The 22,525-nt window shown below is 45.6% G+C and overlaps 1 protein-coding gene across 1 annotated transcript; it reads left to right on the top strand.

Moving 5' to 3' along the window:
• Window positions 1-17,669: 17,669 nt before the first annotated feature.
• On the top strand, window positions 17,670-21,536 carry LOC119323222. The gene is made up of 4 exons (XM_037596817.1): window positions 17,670-18,043; window positions 18,133-18,235; window positions 19,897-20,289; window positions 21,027-21,536. Exons 1-4 carry the CDS (start codon window positions 17,946-17,948, stop codon window positions 21,153-21,155), a joined length of 723 nt encoding a protein of 240 aa, XP_037452714.1. The 5' UTR covers window positions 17,670-17,945; the 3' UTR covers window positions 21,156-21,536.
• Window positions 21,537-22,525: the final 989 nt, after the last annotated feature.

Genomic DNA, 22,525 nt, shown 5'->3' with positions numbered 1-22,525 from the left:
CGAACCGAGCCGTCTGCGGGGCCCCTCGGGGCAACTCAAGGTCTGGTTTTACTCGTAGCCTGTCTCATCCGGTGTTGCCCTGAGAACGAGATATGTGCAGCTCCTATCGGGATTGTCGGCACATCGGGCGGTCTTGCTGGTCTTGTTTTACCATTGTCGAAATGTCTTGTAAACCGGGATTCCGAGTCTGATCGGGTCTTCCTGGGAGAAGGTCTATTCCTTCGTTGATCGCGAGAGCTTGTCATGGGCTAAGTTGGGACACCCCTGCAGGGTATAATCTTTCGAAAGCCGTGCCTAAGGTTATAGGCAGATGGGAATTTGTTAATGTCCGGTTGTAGATAACTTGACACCAGATCCGAATTAAAACGCATCAACCGTGTGTGTAGCCGTGATGGTCTCTTCTCGGTGGAGTCCGAGAGGTGAACACGGTTTGTGGGTTATGCTTAACGTAAGTAGGAGTTCAGGATCACTTCTTGATCATTGCTAGCTTCACGACCGTTCCGCTTGCTCTTTCTCGCTCTTATTTGCGTATGTTAACCACCATATATGCTTAGTCGCTGTTGCAACCTCACCACTTTACCCCTTCCTTTCCCATTAAGCTTTGCTAGTCTTGATACCCATGGTAATGGGATTGCTGAGTCCTCGTGGCTCACAGATTACTACAAGAACAGTTGCAGGTACAGGTTTTGCGATGATCATGACGCGAGAGCGATTTTGCTTGTGTTGGAGTTCTTCTTATGCTTCTTCTTCGATCAGGGGATAGGTTCCAGGTCGGCAGCCTGGGCTAGCAGGGTGGATGTCATTTGAGTTTCTGTTTGTGTTTTCATCCGTAGTCGGATGATGCTCTATGTATTGTGATGTTGTATTCGTGTGGCATTGTATGCCTTATGTATGTATCCCCATCTATTATGTAATGTTGATGTAATGATATCCACCTTGCAAAAGCGTTTCAATATGCGGGTCTATCCTTGGTGGGACCTTCAAGTTCCTTTTGGATAGGGTCGCATATTGGGCATGACAGCTAGCATGTCATCCCTTACATGGAATTCTATGCACCTATGATTGGAACTATTAGCAAGCATCCGCAACTACTAACATTCATTAAGGTAAAACCCAACCATAGCATTAAGATATATATGGGTCCCCCTTCAATCCTGTATGCATCAATTTCTATGCTAGGATGAAGCTGCTATCACCCTTGCCCTCCAATACATAGTCCTATCAACTTACAACTAACCCTATGGTGTGATCCATACGCGCGCTCATATGATGGGCACCAAAGGATAACAACATAACCACAAGCAAATTAAACCAATCATAGCAATTCACCAATCCAAAAATCTACTCAGACATCATAGGATGGCAACACATCATTGGATAATAATATGAAGCATAAAGCATCATGTTCAAGCAGAGGGTACAGTAGGTTGTGGGAGAGTGGACGCTGAATATAGATGGGGGAAGGTGATGAAGATGTTGGTGAAGATGACGGAGTTCTTGGAGTAGATCGTCATCGCACGATGATTGCCCCAGTGGTGTTCTGGTGCCACTGGGAGAGAGGGGGAGAGAGCCCCCTCCTTCTTCTTCTTCTTCCTTGTCCCCCCCCCCCCTAGATGGGAGGAGGGTTTCCCCTCTGGTCCTTGGCCTCCATGGCGGCGGAGGGGCGGGAGCCCCTCCGATATTGGATCTCTCTCTCTGTTTCCTTTTGTTTCTGCGTTCCTAGATTCTGGCCTTTCACCGTTTCTTAAATTTCCGGAGACCTGTACCTCCGATTGGGCTGAAATTTTAACACAATTTTATCCGGACATTAGCTTTCTTGCGGCGAAAGTAGGGCACCAACCGCCTTACGGGGTGGCCATAAGCCCCCTGGCTGCACCCAGGGTAGGGGGCGCACCTCCAGGGCTTGTGGGCCCCTCGGGCATCGCCTCGCGTTGATTCCAATTCTCAAAAATCACATATATTCCAAAAAATCTCCGTGCGTTTTTATCGCATTTGGAGTTCGTTTGGTATGGATATTCTGCAAAACAAAAAACATGCAACAAACAGGAACTGGCACTGGGCATTGGATCACTATGTTAGTCCCAAAAATAGTATAAAAAGTTTTCAAAAGTATATGAAAGTTGTAGAATATTGGCATGAAGCAATAAAAAAGTATAGATGCGACGGAGACGTATCACATAGCCTGCTTTTGTACCTTACCTGCTTATCCTAAATGCTTAGTATAGGTTGGTTAGTGATCCACCAATGACCCCTCACCTTGTCCCAGTTGCCCCCGCTTTGTGACCGATGACTTGATCAACATGATCAACGTCCAGAGCCCAACACATCACCAACACCCCCCTTAATTGTATGACACTGCAGGGTTACTATCGAGTACCGAGGGTGATACCTCGTATAACACTTTTGATGAGATCTATGTAGTGTAGTTAATTGGTCGTGGTCTATGGAGGGTGATTCCTCCTTCACCAATCCCGATAACGACTCCGTCGTGCAACACATCAAGCTTGAACCTCGAGGGTGATTCCTCCTAGTTCACCTTCATGGTTACATCAGGTGGAACCCATCGAGGGTGGTTCCTAGGATCCCCCTTGGTGTTATGGGCACACAATTACTTTGACTTTACCACATAACCATGATGAAGTCAGGTCGGCCCCGAGGGGTACCCGCGAGAGAAATATGAAGAGTGATGTGGAGTCGGGTTGACCTGGAGGGTACCCGTGAGATTTCTACGGGGCATGGTCGGGCATTCTTAGCCCTTGCTATAAGTCCGTGAGACGGGCCGACTGGACCACATATCATGGATTGTTGATCGTCTCCGCGTGCTCCCAAGACACTCCTCTGGCCTTTTCGCACTAACCACCATGCAAGAATAAGTATGGGCACTCTGCGTCCTACGTTTCTTCTGAAAGCTCATTGACGTCAGCGGTTCACCGGCGCGTGCCCGGTTGGACGGGAACCACCTGCAGTTTGTATTAGGGGGTGGGTCTGCTCTGAGCCTCCTCACAACGCGTAGGGGTGCAAAGGACGATTGGCCCATGACCCCTTCACATTTAGGATGTAGACCGACGTGATGGCCTCTCTGTTGAGCCTAGGTTGGACTATGGTGTGTCGATCAGCCGAGCCCGGGTATGATCTGATGGTGTGCCCGGCCGGAATTAATCGAGCGCGTTGAGTAAGTTTGTGCACTCCTGCAGGGAAGTATATCTATTCGAATAGCCGTGTCCACGATAACGGATGCTTGGAGTTGTATCCCGATCGATACAACTAGAACTAGATACTGGAGATGTGAAGTGGATATGATGGCTCCGGGTTTGCTTTCTCGTAGGGAGTCGAGGAAGGATCTCTGGGTGTGGATGCTACAACATACTTATTACTTATATTATGATACTCTACTCTCTTCTAATGCTGCCTTCAAGATGCTAGTCTTCGATAGGCTAGGCTTTCCCTTCTCTTCTGACATTCTGCAGTTCAGTCCAAAGATATAGCCCCACTTCATTGATATCGATACATACTTAGCATAGTTCTGATGTAAGTCTTGCGAGTACTTTGGATAAGTTCTCATGGTTGTTTTGCTACCTCTTTTTCCACATACCCGATTGCTACGATCAGACGACGGATCACAAGAGCCAGATGCCACCACCGACGACTATTACTACCCCGACGGAGCTTACTATTACATGGAGGCCGCCGACAACCAGTAGTAGTTAGGAGGCTCCTAGGTAGGAGGCCTTGCCTTTTCGATCATTGTTGTTTGTGTTAGCCTTCCTAAGGCATACTTGTTTACCTATGTCTGTACTCAGATATTGTTGCTTCCACCGACTCGTGTGTATTCGAGCTTATGTATTCGAGCCCTCGAGGCCCCTGACTTGTAATATGAAGCTTGTATAATTTTAAATTTGTGTCTAGAGTTATGTTGTGATATCTTCCTGTGAGTCTCTGATCTTGATCGTGCGCATTTGCGTGTATGATTAGTGCACGATTAAGTCGGGGCATCACAACCGTGCGTCCAAATCTCCAACCATTTTCACCATTGGATTCCCTGCGTTGAGATCTTTAAAACTAGATCCCATGTAGATAGGTTTTGGCGAACTTTTTTTTTCACGCAAAAACCAAACTGGGAGCACGGTTTTTTCCCTTTTCGAAAGAGGCACGACCATGCCTCTCGCGAAAGCACAACCGTGCCTCTCGCGGAAGGAAAAAAAAGAAAACGTGTTTTTTTTCATTTTTCGATTGGCACGGGCGTGCATCTCGCGAAAGCACAAGCGTGCCTCTCGCGATAGCAAAACCGTGCCTCTCGTTGAAGAAAAAAAACAGAAAACACATTTTTTTTTCGTTTTCGAGAGGCACGGCCGTGCCTCCCGCGAAAGCAAAACTGTGCCTATCGCTAAAAAAAACTAAAAACACGTTTTTTTCTGTTTCCGAGAGGGACAACTGTGCCTTGCATGAAAGCAAAACCGTGCCTCTCGTTGAAGAAAAAAAATTTAGAAAACATGTTTTTTTTCGTTTTCGAGAGGCACGACGTGCCTCTCGCGAAAGCAAAAAAAGAAAATAAAACACATTTTTTTCACAAAAAAATTTCTTTTGGTTCGAAAGCTAAGAAATACCGGTGGAAAATTGAAAAGTCAAAAAACACAAAAAACCCCGCTTAAGCCGCCAAAAACGCGTGCGAAAAGATAAAATAAAAATCTGAAGGGAGCGCCAGAGCGTGACATGTGGTAGTGGCTGAGAGAGCCCACCCGCAAGTAATCGTTGTGAGGATTTCGAAGGAGCACTCTTCAACTTGCTCCCGAATTTGGTTTTTTTAGGTGTAACTAGGGATTTTATTGATCAACCAAAGCCAGAGGAATACAAATAATGTCTGGCGGGTTCCCTAGCCACAGATGGTGACCCATAGGGAGAGACGAGGCTGCCTTTGCCAAGGCATGAGCCTCAAAGTTTGCCTCCCTACCTTCAAAACGAAACTTAACTCCTACAAAGTCTGTAACTCTAGCTTTAATCTCTTCAATTACAAAAGTATAAGAGGAAGAAGACGCCACCCCCTTAATATCCGAAACAACCTGCATGCAATCCAAGGCTATTATCACATGTGTCAGCAATAGATCTTAAGCCAGGGCAAGCGCCTCGTTGCACGCTTGAGCTTCCAAGCTTGGGGCGTCGACTAGACCTTCAAAAACCACCGCTGAAGATCCCAGGTAGTTGCCTTCTTTGTCCCGACACACCGCAGCCGATGCACCTGTTCTTCCTTGGCGAGAGATAGCCCTGTCTACATTGATCTTCATCGCTTCCTCTCCCGGCGGGATCCACCTGTGCGGCCTTTGTATCACCGGCTGTAAGGGTCGCTTTGGTGCACGCTTGGCAGCGATCTCCAGGTCCTCCAAGTATCTGTTCACAAAACACATTGTAGAAAGAGGGATTTGGAATTCGTCATCGTGAATTGCTCTCCTCCTAGCCCACCAGATCGCCCACATGGTGATGAGCACCCTGGCAAGGTCCTGTTGGTTCATCGTGTCAAAAAGCCAACACAACCAAAGCCTTGCATCTTCACTCATGTTTGATATCACATGCTCCAGGGTCTCCTCATCTCCCAACACCCAAACACATCGTGCCATCCGGCATTCAAACAAGGAATGACGCCATGTATCCACTTCCTCATCGCAGAGCCCGCAAGCTGGAGAAGTGGCCATGTTTCACTCTTTGCGCACTGTACCAGTCGGTAGCGACATGTGAGCTAGTCTCCATACAAATATCCTTACTTTAGACGGGACTTTAACTTTCCAAAGCTGAGACCAAGCTATGCTTTCGGCTTCTACATTTGAGTGGCTCGTCCTGTGTTCCAACCAATCCTCTCTCTGATGTTTAATGCCACTAATCATCTTATATGCTGACCGCACGGTAAACACCCCTTTACGATCATAGTGCCATGCCCAAAAACCACGTTGCACTCGGAGGCTTAGTGGTATATTCATTATGATATCCACATCCGGGCTGACGAAATGCTCGCTCAAAACCCGCTTGTTCCAAGTGCGCATTGTAGCATCAATTAACTCTGATACAAGCTGCGGTGGATCAGGTGATATAGTGCATATGGGCTTCAGCTTATAATCACGCGGCAACCAGTTGCCCTCCCATATGCGGGTATCTGTACCCGATCCAATCCTCTTGATTAACCCTAGAACAAGCAATTCTTTTCCTTCCATCAGTGATCACCAAACTTGGGAGGGATGTGCGCCCACTGCAGCATCAAGTATGTTGCCTTCCGGGAAGTAGCGTGCTCGTAGAACTCGAGCACTCAATGATTCAGGATCTTGCAGTAGCCGCCAAACTTGCCGAGCTAATGAAGCCAAATTAAACAGCTCGACGTCTCGTAATCCAATTCCACCCATATTTTTTGGTTTGCACATTGTCTTCCAAGAAACCCATGTTGGTTTTCTCTGCCCCCGTTTACTACCCCACCAAAACTTCCAAACAAGACCGTTTAGATGTTCAATCAGACCTCGGGGCAACTTAAAACATGACATTGAGTTGGTCGGGATAGATTGCGCTATGGATTTGATAAGCACCTCTTTCCCCCTGCAGATAAGCATTTCTCCATCCAACCTTGGATATGCTTCCATATTCTGTCCTTCAAATATTTAAAGCTTCCCTCCTTGTTTTTACCTACATCAGTCGGCAGTCCAAGATATTTCTCTAACAGCGATTCATTGTGGACATCTAGAGCTGCTTTTACCTCATCTCGTGTGGCCTCTGGCACACCCTTACTAAAAAATATCGAGGATTTGTCAGTGTTGATACGCTGTCCCGAAGCTTCACAATACATTCTCAGCACATCTCGCACTTGTGTAGCACTCTCACTATTAGCTTCAAAGAACAAGAGACTATCATCTGCAAAAAGTAAATGGTTGATTGATGTAGCATTATTCGCCAATGACAGTCCTTGGACCCCCACCCCTTGGGCCTTTAACAGACAAGAGAGGCCTTCCACGGCTAACAAGAATAAGTACGGGGATATGGGATCCCCCTGCCTCATTCCCCTTGTTGGCCTGAAATCATGAAGACTACCACCATTAAAAAGAACTGAGAAAGTGACTGATGACACGCACCTCATAACCATATCTGTAAATCGTGGGCTAATACCCATCTTTAGCATCACTGCTTTCAAATAACGCCACTCAAGTCTATCATATGCTTTCAACATATCCAACTTCAGAGCCACAAAACGGTTTGCCTTCACTCTCCTGGTCTTCATATAGTGTAGGCACTCATAAGCCGTTATAAAGTTATCCGTGATAAGATGCCCATGTTGGGGAACGTAGCAATAATTCAAAATTTTCTACGCATCACCAAGATCAATCTATGGAGATTCTAGCAACAAGAGAGGGAGAGAGGGAGTGCATCTTCATACCCTTGAAGATCGCTAAGCGGAAGCGTTACAAGAACGCGGTTGGCGGAGTCGTACACGCAGCGATTCAAATCGCGGTCGATTCCGATGTAAGCACCGAACGGACGGCGCCTCCGCGTTCAACACACGTACAGCCCGGGGACGTCTCCTCCTTCTTGATCCAGCAAGGGGAGAGGAGAAGTTGAGGTAGAAGTCCAACAGCACGACGGCGTGGTGGTGGTGGAGCTCGTGGTTCTCCAGCAGGGCTTCGCCAAGCACTATGGAGGAGGAGGTGTAGGAGGAGGGAGGGCTGCGCCAGGGAAGAGGTGCGGTTGCCCTCCCACCCCTCCACTATATATAGAGGCAAGGGGAGAGGGGGAGGTGCCCTAGGGTTTCCCCTATGGGGCGGCGGCCAAGCAGATTGGATCTCCCTAGGGAAAATCCTAGGGAGACTTGCCCCCCAAGCCAAGCAGGTGGAGGATTACCTCCCAAGGCAGATGGAGGCACCCTACCTCCCCAAACAACGTGGGAAAGGGTGTGGGGGGCGCACCACCCCTTAGTGGGCTGGTTTGCCCCTTCCCCTTTGGCCCATGAGGCCCTCCAACACTTGTCGGGGCTCCCGAAACACCTTTCGGTCATGCTGGCCATAGCCTGGTACCCACGGAACACTTCCGGACTCCAATACCCTTTGTCTAATATATCGATCTTCACTGCCGGACCATTCTGAAACTCCTCGTGATGTCCGGGATCACATCCGGGACTCCAAACTACCTTCGGTAACCACATACTATTTACCATAACAACTCTAGGATCACCGAACCTTAAGTGTGTAGACCCTACGGGTTCGGGAACCATGCAGACATGACCGAGACGTTCTCCGACAAATAACCAACAACAGGATCTGGATACCCATGTTGGCTCCCACATGTTCCACGATGATCTCATCGGATGAACCATGATGTCGGGGATTCAAGCAATCCTGTATACAATTCCCTTTGTCAATCGGTATGTTACTTGCCCGAGATTCGATCGTCGGTATCCCAATACCTCGTTCAATCTCGTTACCGGCAAGTCACTTTACTCGTTCCGTAATGCATGATCCCTTGACTAACTACTTAGTCACATTGAGCTCATTATGATGATGCATTACCGAGTGGGCCCAGAGATACCTCTCCGTCATACGGAGTGACAAATCCTAGTCTTGATTTGTGCCAACCCAACACACACTTTTGGAGATACCTGTAGTGCACCTTTATAGCCACCCAGTTACATTGTGACGTTTGGTACACCCAAAGCATTCCTACGGTATCCGGGAGTTGCACGATCTCATGGTCTAAGGAAATGATACTTGACATTAGAAAAGCTCTTAGCAAACGAACTATACGATCTTGTGCTATGCTTAGGATTGGGTCTTGTCCATCACATCATTCTCCTAATGATGTGATCCCGTTATCAATGACATCCTATGTCCATGGTCAGGAAACCATAACCATCTATTGATCAACGAGCTAGTCAACTAGAGGCTCACTAGGGACATGTTGTGGTCTATGTATTCACACATGTATTACGGTTTCCAGTTAATACAATTATAGTATGAACAATAGACAATTATCATGAACAAGGAAGTATAATAATAACCATTTTATTATTGCCTCTAGGGCATATTTCCAACAGTCTCCCACTTGCACTAGAGTCAATAATCTAGGTCACATCATTATGTGATTGTATTGAATCCAACACCCATGGTGTTTGATCACATCTCGCTTGTGAGAGAGGTTTATTAGTCAACGGGCCTGGACCTTTCAGATCCGTGTGTGCTTTCCAAATGTCTATGTCATCTTGTAGATGCAGCTACTAGGCGCTACTTGGAGCTATTCCAAATAACTACTCTACTATACGAATCCGGTTTATTACTCAGAGTCATCCGGATTAGCGTCAAAGTTTGCATCGACGCAACCCTTTACGATGAACTCTTTTACCACCTCCATAATCGAGAAAATTCCTTAGTCCACTAGTCACTAAGGTTAAGTTTGACCGCTGTCATGTGATCCATTGCTGGATCACTCTTGTACCCCTTGACTGACTCATGGCAAGGCACACTTCAGGTGCGGTACTCGGCATAGCATACTGTAGAGCCTACGTCTAAAGCATAGGGGACGACCTTCGTCCTTTCTCTCTCTTCACCGTGGTCAGGTCTTGAGTCTTACTCAATACTCACACCTTATAACACAGCCAAGAACTCCTTCTTTGCTGATCTATTTTGAACTCCTTCAAAATCTTGTCACGGTATGTCTTCATTTGAAAGTACTATTAAGCGTTTTTGATCTATCCTTATAGATCTTGATGCTCAATGTTCCAGTAGCTTAATCCAGGTTTTCCATTGAAAAATACCTTTCAAACAACCCTATATGCTTTCCAGAAATTCTACATCATTTCCGATCAACAATATGTCAACAACATATACTCATCAGAAATTTTATAGTGCTCCCACTCACTTCTTTGGAAATACAAGTTTCTCATAAACTTTGTATAAACCCAAAATCTTTGATCATCTCAAAGAGTATATTCCAACTCCGAGATGCTTACTCCAGTCCTTAGAAGGATTGCTGGAGCTTTGCATACTTGTTACCATCTTTCAGGATTGACAAAACCTTTTGGTTGTATCGCATACAACCTTTCCTCAAGAAAATTGTCGAGGAAACAATGTTTTGACATCCTGTCTGCAAGATTTCATAAATAATGCAGTGACCGCTAATATAATTCCAACAGACTCTTAGCATCGCTATGAGTGAGAAAGTCTCACCGTAGTCAACTCCTTGAACTTGTCGGAAAACATCTTAACGACAAGTCAAGCTTTCTTAATGGTGATACTTACCATCATTGTCCGTCTTCCTTTTAAAATCCATCTGTACCCAACAACCTTACGACCATCAAGTAGTTCTTCCAAAGTCTATACTTTGTTTTCATACATGGATCCTCTCGGATTTTATGGCCTCGAGCCATTCGTCAGAATCCGGGCCCATCATCGCTTCTCCACAGCTCATAGGTTCATTGTTGTCTAGCAACATGACCTCCAAGACAGGATTACCGTACCACTCTGAAGTAGTACGTATCCTTGTCGACCTACGAGTTTTGGTAATGACTTGATCCGAAGTTTCATGATCAATACATCAACTTGCACTTCAATTGGTGTAGGCGCCACAAGAACAACTTCATGTGCCCTGCTGCACACTAGTTGAAGTGACGGCTCAATAACCTCATCAAGTCTCCACCATCCTCCCACTCAATTCTTTCGAGAGAAACTTTTCCTCGAGAAAGGACCCGTTTCTAGAAACAATCACTTTTGCTTCCGGATCTGAAATAGGCGGTATACCCAACTATTTTTGGGTGTCCTATGAAGATGCATTTATTCGCTTTGGGTTCGAGGTTATCAGCCTGAAACTTTTTCACATAAGCGTCGCAACCCCAAACTTTTAAGAAACGACAACTTAGGTTTCTCTAAACCATAGTTCATACAGTGTGGTCCCAATGAAATTGCGTGGTACCCTATTTAAAGTGAATGTGGTTGTCTCTAATGCCTAACCCATAAACGATAGTAGTAATTCGAAAAGAAACATCATGGTATGCACCATATCCAATAGGGTGCAGTTATGATGTTCGGACACACCATCACACTATGGTGTTCCAGGCGGTATTAGTTGTGAAACAATTTCCACAATGTCTTAATTGTGTGCCAAACTCGCAACTCGGATATTCATCTCTATGATCATATCATAGACATTTTATCCTCTTGTCACGACTATCTTCAACTTCACTCTGAAATTACTTGAACCTTTCAATAATTCAGACTTGTGTTTCATCAAGTAAATATACTCAGAATCTACTCAAATCATTTGTGAAGTAAGAGCATAACGATATTCACTGCATGCCTCAGCACTCATTGGATTGCACACATCAAATGTATTACTTCCAACAAGTTGCTCTCTTGTTCCATGTCATTGAAAATGAGGCCTTTCAGTCATCTTGCCCATGTGGTATGATTTGCATGTCTCAAGTGATTCAAAATCAAGTGAGTCCAAACGATTCATCTGTATGGAGTTTCTTCATGCATATATACGAATAGACATGGTTTGCATGTCTCAATCTTTTCAAAAATGAGTGAGTCCAAAGATCCATCAACATGGAGCTTCTTCATGCGTTTTATACCAATATGACTCAAATGGCAGTGCCACAAGTATGTGGTACTATCATTACTATCTTATATCTTTTGGCATGAACATGTGTATCACTACGATCAAGATTCAATAAACCATTCATTTTAGGTGCAAGACCATTGAAGGTATTATTCAAATAAACAGAGTAACCATTATTCTCCTTAAATGAATAACCATATTGCGATAAACATAATCCAATCATGTCTATGCTCAACGCAAACACCAAATAACAATTATTTAGGTTTAGCACCAATCCCAATGGTAGAGGGAGCGTACGATGTTTGATCACATCAACCTTGGAAACACTTCCAACACATATCGTCATCTCACCTTCAGCTAGTCTCCGTTTATTCCGTAGCCTTTTATTTCGAGTACTAACACTTAGCAACCGAACTGGTATTTCAATACCCTGGTGCTACTAGGAGTACTAGTAAAGTACACATCATAATGTATATCCAATATACTTCTGTCGACCTTGCCAGCCTTCTCATCTACCAAGTATCTAGGGTAGTTCTGCTTCAGTGACCGTTCCCCTCATTACAGAAGCACTTAGTCTCGGGTTTGGGTTCAACCTTGGGTTTCTTCACTAGAGCAGCAACTGATTTACCGTTTCATGAAGTATCCCTTCTTGCCCTTGCCCTTCTTGAAACTAGTGGTTTTACTAACCATCAACAATTGATGCTCCTACTTGATTTCTACTTTCGCGGTGTCGAACATCGCGAATAGCTCAAGGATCATCATATATATCCCTGCTATGTTATAGCTCATCACGAAGCTCTAGTAGCTTGGTGGCAGTGACTTTGAAGAACCATCACTATCTCATCTGGAAGATTAACTCCCACTCGATTCAAGCGATTGTAGTACTCGGACAATCTGAGCACATGCTCAACGATTGAGCTTTTCTCCCTTAGTTTTCAGGCTAAGAAACTTGTCAGAGGTCTCACACCTCTTGACGTGGGCACGAGTCTGAAATCCCAATTTCAGCTCTTGGAACATCTCATATGTTCTGCGACGTTTCCAAAAATGTCTTCGGTGCCTCAATTCTAAACCGTTTAACATTACGCACTGAGCTATCACGTAGTCATCAAAAACGTGTATGTCAGATGTTTGCAACATCCACAAACGACGCTTGAGGTTCATCACACTGAGCGGTGCATTAAGGACATGATCCTTCTGCGCAGCAATGAGGACAATCCTCAGTTTACAGACCCAGTCCGCATAATTGCTACTGTCAACTCTCAAATAAATTTTCTCTAGGAACATATCTTAAACAGTAGAACTAAAGCGTAAGCTACAACATAATTTGCAAAGACCTTTTTGACTATGTTCATGATAATTAAGTTCATCTGATTATTTAATGAACTCCCACTTAGATAGACATCCCTCTAGTCATCTAAGTGATACATGATCCGAGTCAACTAGGTCGTGTCCGATCATCACGTGAGATGGACTAGTCATCATCGGTGAACATCTTCATGTTGATCACATCTGCTATACGACTCATGTTCGACCTTTCGGTCTCTTGTGTTCAGAGGCCATGTCTGTACATGCTAGGCTCTTCAAGTCAACCTAAGTGTTTTGCATGTGTAAATCTGGCTTACACCCGTTGTATGCGAACGTTAGAATCTATCACACCCGATCATCACGTGGTGCTTCAAAACAACGAACCTTCACAACGGTGCATAGTTAGGGGGAACACTTTCTTGAAATTTTATGAGGGATCATCTTATTTATGCTACCGTCGTTCTAAGCAAATAAGATGCAAAAACATGATAAACATCTCATGCAATCAAATAGTGACATGATATGGCCAATATCATTTTGCTCCTTTTGATCTCCATCTTCGGGGCGCCATGATCATCATCGTCACCGGCATGACACCATGATCTCCATCATCATGATCTCCATCATCGTGTCTTCATGAAGTTGTCTCGCCAACTATTACTTCTACTACTATGGCTAACGGTTTAGCAATAAAGTAAAGTAATTACATGGCGTTATTCAATGACACGCAGGTCATACAATAAATTAGGACAACTCCTATGGCTCCTGCCGGTTGTCATACTCATCGACATGCAAGTCATGATTCCTATTACAAGAACATGCTCAATCTCATACATCACATATATATCATTCATCACATCCTTTTGGCCATATCACATCACACGGCATATGCTGCAAGAACAAGTTAGACGTCCTCTAATTGTTGTTGCAAGTTTGTACGTGGCTTCTATAGGTTTCTAGCAAGAACGTTTCTTACCTACGCCAAAAACCACAACATGATATGCCAATTGCTATTTACCCTTCATAAGGACCCTTTTCATCGAATCCGATCCGACTAAAGTGGGAGAGACAGACACCCGCTAGCCACCTTATGCAACTAGTGCATGTCAGTCGATGGAACCTGTCTCACGTAAGCATACGTGTAAGATCGGTCCGGACCGCTTCATCCCACGATGCCGCCGAATCAAGATAAGACTAGTAACGGCAAGTAAATTGACAAAATCGACGCCCACAACAACTTGTGTTCTACTCGTGCATAGAATCTACGGAATAGACCTAGCTCATGATGCCACTATTGGGGAACGTAGCAATAATTCAAAATTTTCTACGCATCACCAAGATCAATCTATGGAGATTCTAGCAACAAGATAGGGAGAGAGGGAGTGCATCTTCATACCCTTGAAGATCACTAAGCGGAAGCGTTACAAGAACACGGTTGGTGGAGTCATACACGCAGCGATTCAAATCGCGGTCGATTCCGATCTAAGCGCCGAACGGACGGCGCCTCCGCGTTCAACACACGTACAGCCTGGGGACGTCTCCTCCTTCTTGATCCAACAAGGGGAGAGGAGAAGTTGAGGGAGAAGTCCAACAGCACGACGGCGTGGTGGTGGTGGAGCTCGTGGTTCTCCAGCAGGGCTTCGCCAAGCACTATGGAGGAGGAGGTGTAGGAGGAGGGAGGGCTGCGCCAGGGAAGAGGTGCGGCTGCCCTCCCACCCCTCCACTATATATAGGGGCAATGGGAGAGGGGGAGGCACCCTAGGGTTTCCCCTAGGGGCGGCGGCCAAGCAGATTGGATCTCCCTAGGGAAAATCCTAGGGAGACTTGCCCCCCAAGCCAAGCAGGTGGAGGATTGCCTCCCAAGCCAGATGGAGGCGCCCCACCTCCCCAAATAACGTGGGAAAGGGTGTGTGGGGGGGGAGGGGTGCACCACCCCTTAGTGGGCTGGTTTGCCCCTTCCCCTTTGGCCCATGAGGCCCTCCAACACTTGTCGGGGCTCCCGAAACACCTTTCGGTCATGCTGGCCATAGCCTGGTACCCCCGGAACACTTCCAGACTCCAATACCCTTCGTCCAATATATCGACCTTCACCGCCGGACCATTCCGGAACTACTCGTGATGTCCAGGATCATATCCGGGACTCTGAACTACCTTCGGTAACCACATACTATTTCCCATAACAACTCTAGCATCACCGAACCTTAAGTGTGTAGACCCTATGGGTTCGGGAACCATGCAGACATGACCGAGACGTTCTCCGACCAATAACCAACAGCGGGATCTGGATACCCATGTTGGCTCCCACATGTTCCACGATGATCTCATCGGATGAACCGCGATGTCGGGGATTCAAGCAATCCCGTATACAATTCCCTTTGTCAATCAGTATGTTACTTGCCCGAGATTCAATCTTCGGTATCCCAATACCTCGTTCAATCTCGTTACCGGCAAGTCACTTTACTCGTTCCGTAATGCATGATCCCTTGACTAACTACTTAGTCACATTGAGCTCATTATGATGATGCATTACCGAGTGGGCCCAGAGATACCTCTCCGTCATACGGAGTGACAAATCCCAGTCTTGATTCGTGCCAACCCAACACACACTTTTGGAGATACTTGTAGTGCACCTTTATAGCCACCCAGTTACATTGTGACGTTTGGTACACCCAAAGCATTCCTACGGTATCCGGGAGTTGCACGATCTCATGGTCTAAGGAAATGATACTTGACATTAGAAAAGCTCTTAGCAAACGAACTATACGATCTTGTGCTATGCTTAGGATTGGGTCTTGTCCATCACATCATTCTCCTAATGATGTGATCCCGTTATCAATGACGTCCTATGTCCATGGTCAGGAAACCATAACCATCTATTGATCAACGAGCTAGTCAACTAGAGGCTCACTAGGGACATGTTGTGGTCTATGTATTCACACATGTATTACGGTTTCCAGTTAATGCAATTATAGCATGAACAATAGACAATTATCATGAACAAGGAAGTATAATAATAACCATTTTATTATTGCCTCTAGGGCATATTTCCAACAGCCTAGGCACAAAAGCGGACTGCTCCTCAGAAATTACCTCGGGGAGAATAATCTTCAGCATGTTGGCTAAGACCTTTGACGCAATCTTGTAGATCACGTTGCAAAGACTTATTGGCCGAAATTGTGCTAACAGTTTTGGACTAGCTATCTTGGGAATAAGAACGATGAACGTGCGGTTGATATCCTCTGGTGAGTCCTCTCCATTGAGCAATCTTATAATTATGCCAGTTACCTCATCACCACATAGTTCCCAATGTCTCTGAAAAAAATGCGCCGGAAAACCATCAGGTCCCGGTGCTTTTGTTGGGAACATCTGAAAAAGTGCCTCTTTAACCTCATCTTTTGTATACTGCGCATTGAGCCTTGCATTCATGTTACCATCAACCCTTACCGGAATATGTGACAGAACCTCTTCTATGCCTATACATCCTTCTGATTTGTACAAGTTCTCATAAAACTCATTCATCATCTCGGCCATCTCCTCGGGATCAGAAGTGATCGTCCCATCTATCTTCTGGAGCTATGTTATGGTGTTCTTTGCCCTTCTAGCACTCGCTTTTCTCTGAAAGTATTGCGTATTGCTGTCCCCCGCAGATAATCAGTCCATGCGTGATCTCTATCTCATCATAATCTCCTCTCGAAAGGACAGCTCAACAATCTGGTCCAAGACCCTTTTTCTCTTCCACTCCCGGCCCAACACGAGTCGGGTCCTCTCTAAGCAGAGTCAACTGTTGCCGTAGCCTGCGCAGCTCCTATCTAACTGAGCCAAACGACAGCTTGCCCCATTATTTTAGAGCAGTCCCAACCGAGGATAACTTGGCCGCAAACTGCGCCATTGTTTCCGCCGGCTAATCCCGACCCCATGCCTCCGGAAGTGTATCTCCGAACCTGTCATCGCTCTCCCACATGCATTCATAACGGAAAGGCCTCTTGAGGGCAATTCTCTGATTACTTGCCTCCATCTCATTGATCAATAATATTGGGCTATGATCTGACTTTGCTGCAGTTAGATGTTCAACCGTAGCGTACGGGAATAACGCTGACCAGCTGGCCGTAGCCAACACGCGATCAAGTCTTACCCTGCAGTAATCTCCTCCCACAATTCTCTTCTCAAGTCCAATCCAATCCTTTGTAGCCAAGGTCCGCTAACTCACATACATCAACTGCTTCTTTGAATCCTTCTATCTGAGCACTATCACGCTCATTCGGCCCCATTTGCTCTTCTGGCCTCAAAATTTCATTAAAATCTCCCATGCATATCCATGTAGTGCATTCTCCCCACATAATATTTTCATAGTATCCCATGTCTTGTACCTCATACTCCTATCTGCTGCACCATAAAAACAAGACAAACGCCATGGATCCACTTCCGGCATTTTCACCACTGAATCAATATGATAGCGAGAAAAAGTCTTTATATCAAGATCAACATTATTTTTCCAGAACAAGCATAAACCTCTACTCCTACCACTACTATCTACTCCAAAGCGTCCCGAAAACCCCAAAGTACCCGCCAATCCTTCCACACGGTGTTTTGCCAACTGCGTCTCCACAATATACAGCACCGTCGGCGCACATGCCTCCACGAGATCGCGAAGCTCTTTAACCGTCGCGGAGTCGCCAATCCCGCGGCAGTTCCAGCACAAAAGTTTCATTGGGCTCGGCGGTCCTCCTCGTGGGAGGCCGCCTTATCATCAAGTTCCTCACCTTCATCCTGACGCCTACCATCTTGCTTCCTCCTCTTCACAATAGGGTTTCTGCCTGGTGTTGTAGATGTCACCTGGGTTGTATCCTCCTCCCGAATTAGGTAATCCAGGTCGTTGATTTGGTACCGACGGCCCATGAAATACTTAGGCCTAAATTGATCGTTTTTGTTTCACCTAAGGCCCAAATCGATCTTGTATAGCTTTGCTTCTTCCCTGAGTCGATTGCAGAGTTGCTTCTTTGAGGAAGAAAAACTCGACTCCAGGAAGCCTTCTTCACTCCTCCCCGTCCCATCGATTATCTCTGGCGGCCATGCGGGTAGCCTCCAGGGTGGTCGTCCTCGTCCGAGACGCCGCGGGCTACGGCGCAGCCCTCGCTGACGCGCTCCGGCCGTCGCCGGGGCTCACGAGGTCCCGTTGCCCCGCAAAACCCTAACCTAAACCATCCAAAAACGTGCACCTTCTGTCAGCTTACCCTTGATCGGTGGATGTTCTTGCAGGGTTTCCTCGCCCTTCGATCTCCCTCTCGATAAGTACGGCCTCAACGGAGAAAAGGCCTCCGGCGAGCTCGTTAGCTTCTCTGACTCCAGTGGCTCTCCTCAGGTAAGCGGGTTTTCTCGCCATCTCACAGATCCAATTCGTTTGCTACAAAACTACATATAACCAAACGGAAAGCCTTTTATGTTGGAATAAAAGGACTACGCTTCCTTGAACAAACATTTGTTGGGAGATCAGCTCCTCCCCTTTGAGCTATCGGATAGGAGATCGCATGATTTCAGTTAGATATTTCAGGCCAAGGCCAGTTCAACTGAAAGATGATTTATGTGGTAATGTAGACACTGTAATTTTGCAAGTTGTTGAACTGTTGAACAATGTTTAGCAGTTGGGTTCAGAAACTTGGGAAGTTATGTCATCTTCAAGTGTTTGGTGGGCTGATCTACTGAGCCAGTGAGTGTAATTTGGAGACAGAGAAAACTTAGAGCATCTCTAGCAGACCCCTTATATCCCACCAAACTGAAAAATAACCGCCAGTTTTCAGTTTTGGATGGAAGAAGTAGCCCGAACAGACACTTTATATACCTTCGACCTTTAATTTTTTTAAGGGGTGCGGTGAACTCCTCCTGATCTGCAAAAACACAGTTTCCATGTCCACTTCTACGGTGCCCTGTATCGGGAGAAAGCAGTTGGCGGGAGCCCAACTGCTACGGAAACATCTTCATGACCCGTCCGCGCCGCCCCGAACGCCACCTGCCCGCCCGCGTCTGTCCCGACGGAGGAGCTAGCTACGGCGATTCCGTCCGCTCGAATCGATTAGCTAGCTAGCTACGGCGGCGACGGCTCCGTATTTGGCCGTTTGGATTGATTTGAGCTAGCTAGCTTCGTGCGAGCCGTCCTGGGCGGCTCCGTATTTGGCCCTTTTATGCACTGTCCGCAGGCTTTGTGGGAGCGAGCTAGCTGACCGTGGACACGGGCGAGGGGAAGAAGAAGACATGGGGAAAAATACAAGCGAATATTCGGTTTTACAGTTTAAGTTTGAGGGGTCTGTTCGGCCGCAGCTCAAACCGACCCTTAAAACGCGTTTTCCGCGAAGTTTTCAGTTCCGCGGTTTGAGGGGTCTGCTAGGGATTGTTCTTAGCTGCTGAGAAACAGAGTATGATTTTGATCGTGCGATTGTATCTAAGTGTCTGGAGTGGAGTGTCATTCTTCTTTAGGTCCAGCATATGCTTTCATTGCCGCAACCTTAGCAACTTGTTGCTGTGCTCTGTCCCTGGCCATGTCCTTACTTCCATGACTTCACTTTGATACATTAGTTCAGAGTATGATTTAGCACAGAGTTCTGTTTTCATGGATGTAAAAAATGGCAGCCCGGTGCATGTAGGCCCTGCTTGCGCAGGGTCCGGGGAAGGGTCCGACCACTTCAGATCTTTTGTATGCAGCCTTTTCCTGCATTTCTGCAAGATTCACTTTACCGCTGCGCCAGGGCTCCCCTTCTTTTCATGGATGTAATGCTCAAAATTAGCATATACCATTTGACTATCACTGTAAGTTCATGCTAATAATGGAACAACTTGTGGTATTCCATTGCCTACGGAAAAGGCTTTTTATTGGCTTTCAAATCTTTGATGATCATTTGCTAATGAAGAATTGAATATATTTTTGGCCTATTTTTTATGACATGGAACATTATTCCTTGCAACTAAAATCGAATTTTAAACAGCTGCTTATGGATGCCACCTCCAAGCTAACCTGTTAATTTTTGGCAGGTGTCGTTTTTTGTTCTGCCTGACTATAGGCCTCCTGTTGCTGCATGTGCTATGAATGAGATTTTAGCATTGATTTCTTCTGAAGCTCCCTCCATCCAGCCAGTTCTGATTGTACCATTCATCACAAGACCATCAGGCTGCTTCCATGGAATGGTTAATGCAACAAAAACTGGGCAGTTAACTACACTTCATGCTGCTGAAATAGGGGCATCAAATGAGTTTACTCACTTGTTGGTTGACGGAACTATTAAACCTCCGCCATCTTTGCAAATACGTAGTGAACCAATACAATGCTTGCTGGAAATAGTGCGGGTATTGAAGATACCCACAGTTCTTCTTGTCACATCAGGTGGGCAGCACCAAGGCAAAAGTTCTTCAGACTCTGACCTTGAGGTACAACTTCCCTTTCCATTTTTGTATGTTCTCATTATCTTTTACTGGAGTTTCATGGAAAGTAATGGTACTTCATACAGAATAAAGGAAACGGGAAATTGCTATGGTAATTTTAGTGGCAAATTTAAGAGCTACTCCCTCCGTCCGAAAATACTTGTCATCAAAATGGATAAAAAGAGATGTATCTAGAACTAATATACATCTAGATACATCCCCTTTTATTCATTTTGATGACAAGTATTTCCGGACGGAGGTAGTACTTCATACTAGGTTGCAATCGTGAAAAGCTTACATGTGGTCTGCTACCTTGAAGCTACCATTAATGTTGGAACCTGCTGAACTATATAAAAGTTGTATACTGAGTAGGAAAAGTCCTGATGTCCTCTTGTTTCCAAATAGAAAGCAAGAGTGTAGTGATGTTTGTGAAGGTTTACTCTAATGTCAACTAATGGTTTGTTTATTAGTTTTATATGTGGTATTATAATAGTACAAGAATTTGAATTCCATGATATTTCTGTGGAGCAATAATTCACAAACCACAATGCACACCACCCATATTGAATAGAAAATTGTATACCAAAAAGCGCTTGTTTGCTGTGAAAGAACTCGTCTTAGGGCAATTTAGTTTGTTTGTGCTACCCCCCTGACAATTTTCTATACAAGTTGACTTTATCAACATACCTGTGATTCCAGTGCCTGTTTGCTCACCTAATCTCTCTGCCTATTGTTACTTCCAGGTGCTGCAGTGCGTGGGAGATCACGTAGCCAAGCACATCAACTTGGAGTTCTCCAAAGAAACTGTCATTGAGACAGGGGTTGAGAAATCAGCGAGCATTCAAGAACCCTGGCGTGAACTGTATCTGTGACGATTCTAAAACATATCGTCTTTGTGCCCTTATAAATAGACATATTAACATTTTAGATTCGGATGTACTTTTTTTAGTACTCCCTCCGTACGGAAATACTTGTCATCAAAATGAATGAAAATGGATGTATCTACAACTAAAATACATCTAGATACATCCATCTCAATGACAAGTATTTCCGGACGGAGGGAGTATGTGATTTATGCAAGGGGCTTGTAACACGAGCCACACTTTATTTTCCTTTACATCCAACTTGTTAAGAAGTGCAATGTCGCATGTATGTGCTTTGTAATGTCTTGGATTTTGGGCCATACTGTCATAGTTGCAGCAGTACGACTTCGTGTTTGGTAACTTTTATGAAGGAGAACGAGGGAGTTGTGACGAGATTAGATATAGGACGTGGCATTTAATTTTCAATCCCTTGTTTGAGATGTGGGAATTTGAGAGGTGTGCTTATTCCCTTGTTTGTTTGGTGGGATTTCATTCGGACGAGCTGAGAGACGACGACAGGTTAAGTTATGACGGGTAGAGATGTTCTCCATATATCAATTCCCAACTCCCTCCCTGATAAACGAGACACGAGGCGCACGGAATTTTACGTGGAAACCCTCACGGGAGAAAATCATGGACGCACGAAGGTGCAAACACGAGATGACAGACCGTTTTAGGTGCGACTACATGGGAGGGGCAACACATAAGAGTCCTTATAGGACAAGTAACTACATGGGAGGGGCAACACATAAGAGTCCTTGTAGGGACAAGTAACGAGTTGTACTCATACGTGTCGATACCAATGCAAAGGCCCGCACCGTTTGTACCATGTCTAGTTCAATACGGTAGAATTTGGATCACAATTTAACAATCTCCACCTTGAACCAAATTTCCTCCAGTAGTCGAAGAAAATAAACAACTTCATCCAAATCAGTATAAACTCCTTGTGCGTTAAAGTCCATAGGACTAGTGAGAAATACCAATTAAGTCTGGGGACCTTGACACTGACGCTCTTACACAGTTCATTCGACTATGGGAGTTTCTGATTGATGTACAGTTGGACCCGGAGTTAGATGACACTCCGCTTTGGGCCTGGAACGAGTCCGGCAATTACTCGGCTGCCTCGGCGTATAAGATGCTATGTATGGGAGGGATACAGTTCCACTCCTTCGCGGCAATCTGGAAATGTTGGGCACCGTGATCCTGTAGAATCTTCATGTGGCTTGCGGTGCAATATCGTCTTTGGACTTCGGACAGGAGAACTAGGCACGGGTTACAAGACCAACATCCCCATGCTACCTCTATGACCAGGACGAGGATACGGTGGACCACATTCTACTACAGTGTGTGTATGCTAGGCACGTGTGGTATCTTTGCTT

Source organism: Triticum dicoccoides, chromosome 6B, assembly GCF_002162155.2.
Source record: "Triticum dicoccoides isolate Atlit2015 ecotype Zavitan chromosome 6B, WEW_v2.0, whole genome shotgun sequence".
NCBI lineage: Eukaryota > Viridiplantae > Streptophyta > Magnoliopsida > Poales > Poaceae > Triticum > Triticum dicoccoides.
Note: the sequence above shows the minus strand (reverse complement) of the source record. Positions and strands in the feature narration are given on the sequence as shown.